The 13,984-nt window shown below is 40.0% G+C and overlaps 1 protein-coding gene and 1 pseudogene across 1 annotated transcript in view; both read left to right on the top strand.

Annotated features, from left to right (window-relative positions):
• DNAH8 (dynein axonemal heavy chain 8) overlaps positions 1 to 13,984 on the top strand; it is a 310,125-nt gene that overhangs the window by 26,028 nt on the left and 270,113 nt on the right. The window contains 2 exon segments of the mRNA XM_030314553.1: positions 7,867 to 8,013; positions 12,950 to 13,147. Coding sequence (XP_030170413.1) covers positions 7,867 to 8,013; positions 12,950 to 13,147 — 345 coding nt within the window.
• LOC115514608 lies at positions 1,901 to 3,441 on the top strand (annotated as a pseudogene).

Below are 13,984 nucleotides of genomic sequence, written 5' to 3' on the forward strand. Positions count from 1 at the left end.
AGTAGCATGAGAACATAAAAGGAGCCTCATTAGAATTACCAGCTTTCCTTTATATTTAGTGCTCATTTAGGGTATAATTTGTTCCTCATCTTATCTATGGCTACCCACATCAGACTCTTCTTGCTGTATCATATACTCTGGTCCCTGCCTTTCACTCCAGCTCCTGTTAATTTCATTTTCTTGCCTTTTTGTTTTGACGACGACTGCCATACATTCTTAAATAACCAAGATGATAGATGGCTTCTGGTCTTGATCATCTTCTGGAGGAGGATGTTTCAGACATTTCCCCATTTTGCATTCTGCATTGCAAACCTGATGCATTCATAGGTTTTAGATACATCTTTGACTAGATTAAGGAAGTTCTATTCCTAGTTTTAGTACTAGGAGATATTTTTTAAAGTTATGAATGGGTTTTAAAAAAGAAATTTCTGCAGATATTTATTGTGATGCTTATTAGATTCTTTTCCTCAGTCTGTTAGTGTGATGGATGACATCTTTCGGTTTTCTAAAATGAGACTTTCCTGGTCATGGTATAATTAAAAAAAAAAAAAACTTTAAAATTTGGGTTGTAGGGGCGCCTGGGTGGCGCTGTCGGTTAAGCGTCCGACTTCAGCCAGGTCACGATCTCCCGGTCCGGGAGTTCGAGCCCCGCGTCGGGCTCTGGGCTGATGGCTCAGAGCCTGGAGCCTGTTTCCGATTCTGTGTCTCCCTCTCTCTCTGCCCCTCCCCCGTTCATGCTCTGTCTCTCTCTGTCCCAAAAATAAATAAACGTTGAAAAAAAAAAATTAAAAAAAATAAAATAAAATAAAATTTGGGTTGCTACAATTTTGTTTGCTACAGTTTTTGCAACTATATTCATGAGAGATAGACAGCCTGCAAATTTCCTTTCTCATAGTGTCCTTGTCAGTATTTTTGGCACTAAGGTCTCAGAATGAGTGGAGATGGAGGAGGGGAAGATAGTATGCCTCCCTTTTCTATTCTCTTGGACAAGTTTGTAAAAAATTAAAAGGATCTGTGTTTTAAAGTATGCAGGAAATGAGCACAGCAGGAAGGTTTCATCCAGGAGTTGTTATTGGCTGTCTTCATGTGCTGTTCTGTGGACTTTATGGAACCAAGGCACAAGGTTGGGCCTGGGAGGCAGAGCCACAGGATGCTCGGTGCTCTCCAAACGGGACGTGAACCGCTGCACTCACAGGGCTTTGCCTAAGCACTGCCGTCACCATTTGATGACCTCTGAAACCAGTGGTGACAGGGAACAGAAAGTGAAGAACTACACTTATTGAGACAGGGAAACCCAAGGGACCCTATGAGAGAAAAAACTGTTTTTTTTTTCCCCCTTTGCTTCTTTTCCAGCTTCTTTTCTTGCTAGGACACGCACCGGCACCCCACTCCTCACATGCCTTGTAATGCAAATAACATATGTCCTCCTCCCAAGGAACAGAGAGATAATGGTATCTTTGGAGTCTTCCAGCACAATAGATGATATCTAAGGAATGACCCGGGCAGAGCCACCATGTGCCTATTCTAGACGACTGGCACTAGACATCTGGATGCCAAGACTCATTCAGGGAGTGAGTGATATGAAGGACACCTGGATCCTGCCCTTGTTCTGCTCAGTTCCTGGATGGCTAAGAGAACACATGCACCAGGTCACAAATGCCAGCAAAAGCCTGAGACCCCAAGCAAAGATGAGACTCAAGCTCCTTTCCTTTTCAAATCTCCCAGATGGCTCTTCGTATCTGCTCTCTCTATATCTTCAAAAAACTTTTCTCCCACTTCCTGCTGGTTCATGTTTGATTTCCATACTGCATGAAGCCAAGGACCCTCTTAACTAGTCCTGTAGGACCCTGTCTTTGAGTCCTTAGACCTGGCCTGGCCTGCCTCATTAGGGTGGTTTCTCATGCTGAAAATACTTGATCCCAAACACGGGAAGAACCAGGATCATTATGTGGTTCTTGGATTTGGCCACGTAAGACAGAGTTACACAGAGATAGACCAAAGCTGCTCATAAAAAATGGTGTTAAAATATCACTGAAAGCAGCTGAAGAAACAATAAAAGAAGGAAATCATGGCTACTTCATAACTACTTGCATTATGAAAGCTTATGAAATGTCTGATCCAGTGAAAATAAGAGAATCTAACACAGCTTACTTCTCATAATTCAGTTACTTCTAAAAGTGCATTGAGGAGGGCACTTGTGGGGATGAGCACTGGATGTTTTATGTAAGTGATGAATCATGGGAATCTACCCCTAAAACCAAGAGCACACTGTATGCACAGTGTGTTAGCCAACTTGAAAACAACTTATATTAAAAAAATAAATAAAAGTGAAGCAAAGGACAAGTTCTTCAGAGTGTTTTCCCCAAGGCTTGACAGGAATTCTAGATAAAGAATAAAAAAGCTCATAAACTTGGTGATATGAATTCACCATTTGAAGATGGAGAGACATTTTATTCCTTCTGGTATAAGTTTTACTCCTGGAGAGGATTTTTGTATTTAAATAAAGAAGCAGGATGTCACAATGAGAGGAGATGGATTGAGAAGCATGACAGAGCAATGGGACATCAAGAAAAAAAAGAACTGAATTGAATGAGAACATTACTTGATAGTGTATATATAGCTGTGATGCAAGGGTAAAACAATTTTTTTAAAAGAAAAAGAAAAAGCCAAGAAAGGAGCAGAGAAGAAAGCACAAGCAGAAGGAAAACAGAAGGAGCCCCAAACTGAGGAAAAACAAAGATGGGCTGAAGCAGAAGCTGCTTGGAGAGCTCAGGAGAAAGGAGAGGAGGTTATTGGCAAAGAAGGGAAGGATACCCAGGGGACACAAAAGCCATTAAAAGGGAAAGGCAAAAACTTCATAATTCATGGAAGACCTGGAATCACTTTTCTGATAATGAGATGGGGCAGGTTAGAGGGGAGGAAGAAGTGGAAAAACTTTGAGATAGGTTCCAACTAGCAAGCTTATGTATTTAAATGAAACGCATCAGCATCTACAAAAGAAATAGGAATGGTTTTTCTGGTAAAACAGATGGTAGAAGCAAAAGAACAAATTACAAAGGAGAAGGAGGAAGCTAAGGCCCTGTATGTGGCAAGCATCTAGGAATGCAGACAAATCAACTGTCGAAGGTGGAAATGGCAGTAAAAACTGGTCAGAAGAGAAGTGACCTGCAATTACTAATTAAAGCTGTGAACTTCTTCCTTGCTGGAACAGATTCAAGATGGGAAATTGTGTGTGTGTGCGTGTTGGGGCGTGGGTGGAGTTCCCCAAACCAACAAGCGATTCTTGGACACCAGCTGGGTGTCCTACAGTTTAACTCCATTTTGACCTATCTACCCAGACATAGCATCACATCCCACAGGTTAAACCCCACAAGAGTGGGGCTTCATATGCCAGTAGCAAGTCCAGGTTGTCAACTGGCTGTAGATTGGAGGTTCCAATGACACTCCCCACCTTGAGTTTCAGTAATTTGCTAGAGTGGTTCACAGAACTCAGAGAAACATTTTACTTGCTAGATTACTGGTTTATTATAGAAGGATATAACTCAGGAACAGACAGATGGAAGAGGTACACAGGGCAAGGTATGGGGAAAGGGCTTAGAGCTTCCATTCCCTCTTGGAGTCTACCACTCTCTTCAGATCTCCATGTGTTCACCAACTGGAACCCCCTCCTTTTGTTTTTGTTTTTGTTTTTGTTTTTTTTAATAGTAAAATGTTTTTATTTTTTATTTTTTTTTCAATATATGAAATTTATTGTCAAATTGGTTTCCATACAACACCCAGTGCTCATCCCAAAAGGTGCCCTCCTCGATACCCATCACCCACCCTCCCCTCCCTCCCACCCCCCATCAACCCTCAGTTTGTTCTCAGTTTTTAACAGTCTCTTATGCTTTGGTTGTTTTTTTTTTTTTTTTTTTATGGAGGTTTCATTGCATTATATAGGCATGACTGATCCACTCCTTGGCCATTGGTGATTGATTCAACTTGCAGCCCTCCCCCCTCCCAGGAATTGGGGGTAAGACATTCCTGGTTCATTCCCCTGGCAACCAGCCCCCACCCTTAGTGCTTCCAGAAGTCACTTCATGATGTAAACCCAGTTGTGGTGGAAAGGGGCTTGTTATGAATAACAAAACACCCATTTCACCTTTATGGCTCGAAAGCAATTTCAAGAACCGAGGACAAGAGACCAAATCTTATAACAAAAATACTCCCACTGTTCTTGTAATTTGTGAAATTGCAAGGTTTTTGGGAGATGTGAGCCAGGAACCATGGATGAAGACCAAATATATATGAGAAATGTATTTTGGTCACCTGAATGACCAAATCTGTGTATTTCTTATAAATCACAGTAGCATAGGAAGCTGTTGCCAATTACATGAACACATACTCTTTTTATGGAGTTGGTAAAAAAAAAGAGTCTCCAAAATCATGACCTGCATCAAAAAGACAGCACACCACAGGGAGTCATGCCTCAAGCTGACAGTTACACCACCTTTGGAACAATTTGAAAGTCCATGCACAGATTTCACCTTTTGGACAACAGAAGAACAGAAGCTTTTGCAACAAGCTTTGAAAACATATCTAATACCCCTGAAAAATAGGGAAAAAATAGCAGAAGCAGTGCCTCGCAAGACAGAAGAAAAACAACCTGAAATAATATAAGGGACTTGTTGAGACAGTAAAAGCAGAGGAAGACGCTCAAGGGTACTGAGTACAAGTACAGCTATGACATGACCTGATGATAATCTTTGTTGTGTGTGCATTCAGAAAATCAAACAGAAAATATTGTACAAAAAAAGATCCGATAGAACTCATCTAATAAGTCACCTGGGCTGGACATTTTCTTTATGGAAAGATTTAAAAATTATTTTCTTTTTTTACAACTCAAGTTTTAAAATTGTGGTAAAATACACAGAACATAAAATGGACCATTTTAACCATTTTGAGGTATATGGTTCAATGGCATTAAGTACATCCCCAATATTGTGCATCCATCAGGACCATCCTTTTCCGGAACTTTTGCATCATCCCAAACTGAAACTGTATCCACTGAACAATAACTCCCCCATCTGTCCCCTCCACAAGCCCTGGTAACCTGTATTCTCTTTTCTGTCTCTATGAATTTGCCTATGCTAGGTATCTCATTTAAGTGGAACTATACACTATTTGTCCTTTTGTGCCTGGCTTATTTCATTTAGCATGACATTTTCAAGTTCTGTCATTTGTGGCAGTGTGTCAGAATATCAGTCCTTTTTATGGCTAACATAAGTTAATGTTCCATTGTATGGATATACCCCGTTTTTTAAAATCCACTCATGTGTTGATAAGACATCTGTATTGATACCGACCATTTTTCCATTGTGAGTAATTCTGCTGCAAACATTGGTGTGCAATTATCTGTTTGAGTCTTTGCTTCCAATTCTTTTGGGTAATACTTAGAACTGGAATTGCTAGGCCATATGGTAATTTTATGTTTAACTTTTTGAGGAACCATCAAGCTGTTTTCCACAGTGGTTACACTATCTAACATTGCCTTCAGCAATGCGGGAGGGTTCCCCTTTCTCTACATCCTTGCCAATGCTTGTTATTGTCTATTTTGTTGACAATAGCTATCCTAATGGGTATGAAGTAGTATCTCATTGTGGTTTTGATTTGCATTTCTCTAATGGCTAGCTATAGTTGAGCATCTTTTTATGTGCTTATTGGCCATTTATATATCTTCTTTGGAGAAGTGTCTATTCAAATCCTTTTACCTCCTTTGTCCAACATGAAGAGATTGATTGGTGAAGGAGAAGTAATGTAAAGTAATTGCTCTTAGATGGTATATTCCATGAGGGTTAGAGGTCTTATCAGTATTCCCAGCATCTCAAGGAGTTCCTAACACATGGTACGCACTGATAAATTTATTGGGTGAATGAAAAATAATCAGTGACCTTGAAAGAAGCAGTTATGTTTGTTTTGGAGATTGAGATAGAAGAGGCAAGATGTGTCATAGTTAGAAGTATAATATCACTTATTCATAAATCTGAATGTTTATAGCAGTCACCCAGGAAGTTGTTAAAAATATAGATTCCTGAGTCTCAGTCACAGAAATTCTGATTTAGTGACTGTGGTAGACAGAATAATGGCCCCCCAAAGATGTCTATGTCCTAATCCCCAGAACATGTGAATCTATTATATGGCAAGGTGTGGGGGGACTAAGGTTACAGATGGAATTAGGGTTACTAATCAGCTGACTTTTGGACAGGGAGATTATCCTGGATTATCCAAGTGGGCCCAATATAATGGCAAGAGGCCTTGTTTGCAAGGAGGGAGATGGAAGAGCCAGAACCAGAGAGATGGCATTGTGATAAAAATTGGACTGGCTATGGGTGCCTTTGGAAAAGGTGTTTTTTTTTTTTTTTTTTGTAATTTAACTTTTTTATTTTTTTAAAATTTACATCCAAATTAGTTAGCATATAGTGAAGCAATGATTTCAGGAGTAGATTCCTTAATGCCCCTTACCCATTTAGCCCATCCCCCCCCCACAACTGCTCCAACAACCCTCAGTTCTCCATATTTATGAGTCTCTTCTGTTTTGTCCCCCTCCCTGTTTTTATATTATTTTTGTTTCCCTTCCCTTATGTTCATCTGTTTTTCTCTTAAAGTCTTCATATGAGTGAAGTCATATGATTTTTGTCTTTCTCTGACTAATTTCACTTAGCATCATACTCTCCAGTTCCATCCACATAGTTGCAAATGGCAAGATTTCATTCTTTTTGATTGCCGAGTAATACTCCATTATATATATATATACCACCTTTTCTTTATCCATTCATCCATCGATGGACATTTGGGCTCTTTCCATACTTGGCCTATTGTTGATAGTGCTGCTATAAACATGGGGGTGCATGTGTCCCTTTGAAACAGCACACCTGAATCCCTTGGATAAATGCCTAGTAGTGCAATTGCTGGGTCATAGGGTAGTTCTATTTTTAGTTTTTTGGGAAAGTTTGACATTATTATTATTATTTTTTAATATTTATTTTTGAGAGAGAGAGAGAGAGAGAGAGAGAGAGAGAGGGAACAAGTGGGGAGGGGCAGAGAGAGAGGAAGACACTGAATCCAAAGCAGGCTGCAGGCTCTGAGCTGTCCGCACAGAGCCCGACGCAGGGCTCAAACCCACAGACCATGAGATTATGACCTGAGCTGAGTGGGCACTTAACTGACTGAGCCACCCAGGCACCCCAACATTATATTTTTTTAATTGGTTTGGTTTTTTTGGGAATGTTAGTGTGATGTGACAAAGAATTCCTACTGGACCCTAGGGACCACATCCTCTTTTATATTTAAAAAGGTTCACCAGCCTGGTTGAACTGGCCAGTGCGGTAGTTAAAGTCAAATACCACTAGGATTTCAGCAATGCACTCATCAAAGTTTTTAGGATCTCCTTGTAGAGAAACGGTGGCTGGATGATAAGTTAGTTTTGCAGAGTTTTAATGTTTTACATACCTGTATGAAAAGAATGTTGATGAACAATAGATACTAACAGATAGATAGATGAGTGATAAATAGAATTGAGAGATAATTTCTGCCCTCCCAGGAGTTCTAACTAGCCATGGGAATGTACAAACAGTGTATGGCACACTCTGATGACAGGAAATAAGGGAAACAGTGCGAATGAAGAAAGTGAAAGTACGTTGTAAATTAAAAGAAACTATTTTCACAATCCCAGGCTTTTCAATAGGTAGGCGGAGAACTTGAATTTTAATGGTAACAGCAACAGCTCCTGTTGAGGGGCTGATGCCATCGGCACCGTGTGAGGACAGATTCTTGAATTTCTGACTCCTGAACAAACTCTCATCATACCTTCTTTTAATTTTCTCATAGGATTGCATTTTCCTATTCAAGGAATATCAGACATCTTTTCATAAGACAAGGAAACAGATTTTAGAGTCCTCAGGAGAAAAATCTTTTGAGGTTTCAGAAATGTATATATTTGGAAAATTTGAAGCTTTCTGCAAAAGACTGGAGAAGGTAACCATTATGCAGTCACTTCACCTACCCCCCCCTCCCCGCCCCAACCCTTTCTGGTTATTTCATACTTTATGGAGCACTACTGGGAATTACTGACCTGGATCTCTTGTCTCACTATTGATATGAATCATCTCCTATTACTTACAGATTACTTACAGATCACATTTTGATATAACTTATTTTTCATTCCTGATGACGGCAAAGCTATTGCACACTTTCACCTCTCTCAAGACCTCAATTCTACCTCTATTTGTAGACCTTGACCTTAGAAAACTCTGTGTCTAATGATTGTATTAGGCTGAGGAAAAGTGTGTGGTGAAATACCTACAATACCTGGCAGAACCCAGTAGTTGTATAATATCTGGATGTATAGACACATCCTTCTAGACCAGTTAAAAATGGGGTATAGTTAAACACTATGTGGGTGATGCCTTTGCTGGGCAGACACGAGTCAAACACTTCTGCACCTTTGATTTATATATTAGTACTAGCTGGGGAGGAGTGGTATTTTTTCAGGGGGTATAGGGAAGCCAATACCAGAGGCTGCTTGGACTCAGCTTTTGAAACGTTTATAAAGATCTCATGTAGATATCCTTTCCCCTCCCCCACCAGTTTGCCAACTCCCTATGTCCTGGTAATGCTTCGGATTCTGTTCATCATTTTTTGGAAATCAGTGAGGGCATTACACAGCTTGAAGGGCATCTCCTGGACATGTCTGGACGCCTAGTTTTCATTTGTAACCTCCTGATCCAGCCCAGATAGGAAAGTATGGATGATGTAGAGAACCAAGTTATCGAGTATAGTCCTTAATACATATTTGTGTGGGGCTGGTTTTTTTAGCAGCTTTATTGAGATATAATTCACATACAGTACAATTCACCCATTCAAAGTGTAGAAGTCAGTATTTTCTAATATATTCACAGGGTTGTGCAACCATTACCAAATATAATTTTAAAATATTTTTGTTTCCTCTAAAAGAAACCCTGCCCATTACCTGACACACCCTATTTTCCTCTCTACCTACCCCTAAGCAACCACTAATCTACTTTCTGTTTCTATAGATTTTCCTATTCTGGAAATTTCATATAAATGAAATCATATAATATGTGGTCTTTTGTGAGTGGCTTCTTTCACTTACAATAATGTTTTCAAGGTTCATCCATGTTGTAGCATTATATTTTATTGCTGAATAATATAGCATTGTATGGTTGCTACATTTTATTTACTCATTAGTTGATGGACATTTGGGTTGTTTTCACTTTTTGGCCATTACAAATAATCCTGCTGTGAACACTTGTGTACATGTTCTTGTGTGGATATATGTTGTTGTTTCTCTTGAGTGTATACATAGAATTGGAATTTCTGGGCCACACGGTAACTTTTTGAGAAACTGCCAAGGTATTTTTCAAAACAGCTATATCACTTCACATTTTCATCAGCAATGTATGAGTGTTTTGATTTCTCTACATCCTTGTCAACCTTATTATTGTCTACCTTTTTGAATTTAGACAAACTAGAGGCTGTGAAGTAATATCTGTTTCATTGTGGTTTTCACTTGCATTTTGCTGAAGACTAATGATGTTGGAACATCTTTTAATTCTCTTATTTATAATTTTTCTTGGGAGAAATTTATATTCAAATCCTTTGCACATTTTTAATTTGTTTTTTTTGTATTTTGATTGCTGAGTTGTAAAAGTTCTTTATGTATTCTGGGTATAGGTCCCTTATCAGTTATTATTTGCAAATATTTTCTCCCAATTTGTGAGTTATCGTTTCACTTTCTTGATGGTGTCCTTTGAAGCACAATAGTTGTTCATTTTGATAAAGTCAAATTTATGAAATGTATTTGTTGTTGTTGTTGTTTGTGATTTTGGAACCATAGGTAGGGAACTATTATATGAAGATGTTTTGTGAACAATAGAGATTTCTTTACCCTTAGTTTTTCTAGGAGCTAGGACCCCTGTCAACTTGGGTAATTCTATACTTGGTAGAGTTTCAGGGCTAGACCTTAATGATTAGCCTATTAGCAGTAAAGATCTTCGGTGGCAGGTCTAATGCTGGGCTTAATGGGCATCCATTCATGAAGCAGCAGCCCAAATATTCCTGATGCTGAAGGGAGTGGGCGGTAATGGCCAGCTGCACTAGCTCCTTACCCTACTCTACCTCTAGAGAAGCTGTGCCTCTAATCTTAAGGACACAATTTCATGCCACAAGGGCTCAGCACCAGAGCTAATGCCCCCCACCCAGAGACCTCACCTAAAGTGCATCCCGATTGCCAGGTTATCCCAATACCCCTGTACTAAGAATGCCTTAGATGATTGGCATTGTTCCCATGTGTAACTGGTGGATATTGGTATCCAGATTTGCAAAGCTGGGGCTATAAAACTTACCCTGAAGTGTGGCAGGGTTTTGCATGTTTTTCCAGAGGTGATTGGTTACTGAGCTGCCTGGATGGGCTTCCCCTGATGAGTGGGGCACAGTAGCAACCACTGTTGGGCTACCTCTCTGAACTCTAAAATAGTAGAAGAGGGGAGTCAGAAAGGCAAGCTAAATCAGAGCCTATTAGGGAAAGCTGAGATTCAGATGTCAGGATGAACAAGTACCAAAGTCACAGGACAGACAGGACTGAGGTTGGGGTTGGAGAACTGAGACCTCAGACTTGGGCAGAAATGTTTAAGGAACAAGTGAGGAAAGTTCTAGTGTGTCACTAGGCTGCACCTTCTTTTGGTAGATGGAGACTTGATGGGGCATTAGTGTTAGTCTGTCCTAAGGAGCCAGAACTAAGGAAGTACAGTATCCTTTGCTTCCTTTTCCTCTTCCTGCCATGTAAATTTTGGTGAATGTTGATGTTTCCCAGAGCCCTGTCTTTAGTTTTGTTTGCTTCTCACCCTGAACATTTGTGGGAGAGAAGAGATGGGATGGGAAGCTGGTGTTTCTGGGGGTAGATTTAAGGAACTGGAGCTAGTAGGTAGGGTAGGGGGACATTGAGATGAGGCAATCATAGCAAGTTGAGAACTGGGAAAGATGCCAAGGTTGGTGAGCAGAGAAGGGATCACAAGTTGGATGTCAATACTGAGGGGTCAAAAGCTGATAAAGAGTGAGTTGGTGAAAAAGCCAAGAGGAGGACAAACAAGCAGGGGTATGGTCATGGCTGATCACCATGACTGGCTTTCACATTGCTGCTATGTGGTGTTGGGGGTAGGAGACACACTGGCTAAGTTGGAAAGGCCAAGCATGGGACTGACTGCTGTCTCTGCTTTTGGCCCCTCATCCACCCATGGACAAAATGGAGGATGTGTTAGTGACAGGAATTCCATCCTAGTCTCTGGCCCTTGGGACCAGGTGGCACGGTAAGGGATAGCAGGCAGTCTCAGCAGCCTAGAAGAACACAGCAAGTGGGTAGTTTGAGTTCCTTGGTCTGTTTTTTAAAGTTTGTTTTTGTTTTTTAAGGTACGTGGACTGTATGTGTTGGAGAGCCAGGTATTTCTCATCTTTACATAGAGCATATACAGTGTGTTGCAAATTACAGGGGGCTCGTATTTCCTCCAGGTTTCGGCTGGCTTCTAGGATGACAGTGGTGTTTGGAAGTGCACAGAAATAGTGGTGTAAGAGGTACAGTTGCTCTGAAAATGGTCATCTGGTTGTCAGGTGGAGGGAATTTATGTGAATTCTGCTGGCTCGGTAGGAGGACCAGTACTGTTGTCTTCATGGTGTGTAGTATTTGGAGGAATCCCCTGAAAACAGGTTCATTTTGTTTGGCCTTGGACCAATGGGTCTGCCCTGGAGAGCTTTGAGCATTATTCTCCAAAGCAGGAATCAAAGTGGGGAATCATTGATGAAGGTTAAATAACTGAGTAGCCTGTAGATGTGAAGGACTGTTGTGTGTTGTTGTTTTGTTGTTTTGTTTTGGTTAAGTGGTGGTGTTGGTACATCGAGATGGAAGCAGCCATTTGTGCAGTAAAGTTTATTTTGAGGGTTTCCCAAGGCTCTTCAGGGGTCAGAACTGACTGCAGTTGTCTTTAGGCTTCTTGGGACTTCTGTTGCTTGAATGCAGGTGAAAGGCAAAACAGATGTGGATTTCTGCTAGTCTGACATTTCAGAATTGTGGTGAGGGCCAAGAAGAATGGTAAAGGATTTTTAATTAATTAATTAATTAATTAATTAAAAATTTTTAAAATGTTTATTTATTTTTGAGAGAGAGAGAGACAGAGAGACAGAGAGGGCACAAGCGCCCGGGGAAGGGGCAGGAGGGGGTGGAGGGGTGGGGTTGGGCAGAGAGAGAGGGAGACACAGAATCTGAAGCAGACTCCAGGCTCCAAGCTGTCAGCACAGAGCCCGACATGGGGTTCACACCCACGAACCATGAGATCATGACCTGAGGCAAAGTCAGACGCTCAACCAACTAAGTCACCCAAGCACTCCAGAATGGTAAAGCTTTTTAATCTAGTGATCCAAGAGAAATGATTTTCATAAAATTCTCAAGAGCAAAAAGATAAAATTATTCAGACATCTGTAAGAGCTTTTACTCAAATTCTTTTCTTTCCCCTCTTGAAAGGCAAAGTGATCAAAATCTGAGAAAGATAGTAAACTCTCTCTAGACATGATAGAAAGTCTAAGGGTAGTAATGATTGGTGACAGAGATTTGTCTTCTAGTTTATCTCCTCTGGCTGGTTTTAGGTAAATGATTCTAGGGCCTGTTTATTGTTTTTTTTTTTTTAATTTTTAAATTTTTATTTATAAGAGATTTCAATTTTAAGTAATCTCTACACCCAACATGGGGCTCAAACTCACAACCTGGAGATCCAGAGTTTCATTCTCCCCAACTGAGCTGGCCAGTCACCCCTTGGTTTGTTTCTTAAGTCAATGATTTATTAAGAGCTTATTCTAGGGAAGGGTGCTAATACCCCATTTCTGAAATAACACTTCTCTTTTTAAGATTACAGAAATGATAACGATTGTGCAGACATATTCAGCCTTGAGTAATTCCACCATAGAGGGAATAGATATTATGGCAATAAAATTCAGAAGTATATATCAAGGCGTTAAGAAAAAACAGTATGACATTCTGGATCCAAGAAGGACAGAATTTGATACAGATTTCTCAGAGTTCATGACAAAAATCAATGGTTTAGAGGTAAGTAATTATACGTACTTTTACTTTAGTAAAGCTGAAATGTAATAGTACTGGATTTTATATATCTACTATATAAGTTACTCTTGTGTAATTGATCAAAACTATTTGCCAGTGTGAATAATTTTTTAACCAGTCCACAAAATGTTTTCCTCAAAATAAAGGAGAAATGAGCATATTCAGTAAAAGATATCAATGAATAACAGAAGCCCAAAAGGCTATTGTAGCTGGGGTTCATGTCTAGTTTGCATCAGAACCATTGTTACCATTATTGTTATGCCGAGGAGCCCATGTCGATTTTCCTGTCTAAGAGAAGATGTGTCATCCTTATTGTTTTAAATGTGAAAAGATTTGAGGACAGATTAGGAAGATTGATTGCCCTCCCAGACTTGGCCTTGCACTTTATGGCTACATTCTGTCTTCAGCTTAGAGCACAGCTCTAAAAAAGACCGCATCCTGTTTGTCATAGCTTATGGGGTAGCAGAAGGATGAAGGGTACTTAAAAAAATATGTCTGGTGGGACCACAACATATTTCTCTCCCACCTTTTGGGCTTACATGACCTCAGTTACTCTCTTATCATAAAAGTACTGTAAACCTAGGGTTAGCCCCAGGGAATGGTCTCTTCTTGCTGTAGAATGTCCTGGAGATACAGAGAGGGACAAGAATATACTCTGTCCACTTCCTGAACCTGAAATTCTTGCCATGATGGTGAAAAAAATTATATATATTTTCCTCATTTATTTTTTAAAGATTCTTTAAAAATTATATTAAGGTAATCTGGGCAATATAAATAAGAATGACCCTAAAATTCTGACCCTTTCTTTTTGGCATAGATTGC

Source organism: Lynx canadensis, chromosome B2, assembly GCF_007474595.2.
Source record: "Lynx canadensis isolate LIC74 chromosome B2, mLynCan4.pri.v2, whole genome shotgun sequence".
Lineage (NCBI taxonomy): Eukaryota > Metazoa > Chordata > Mammalia > Carnivora > Felidae > Lynx > Lynx canadensis.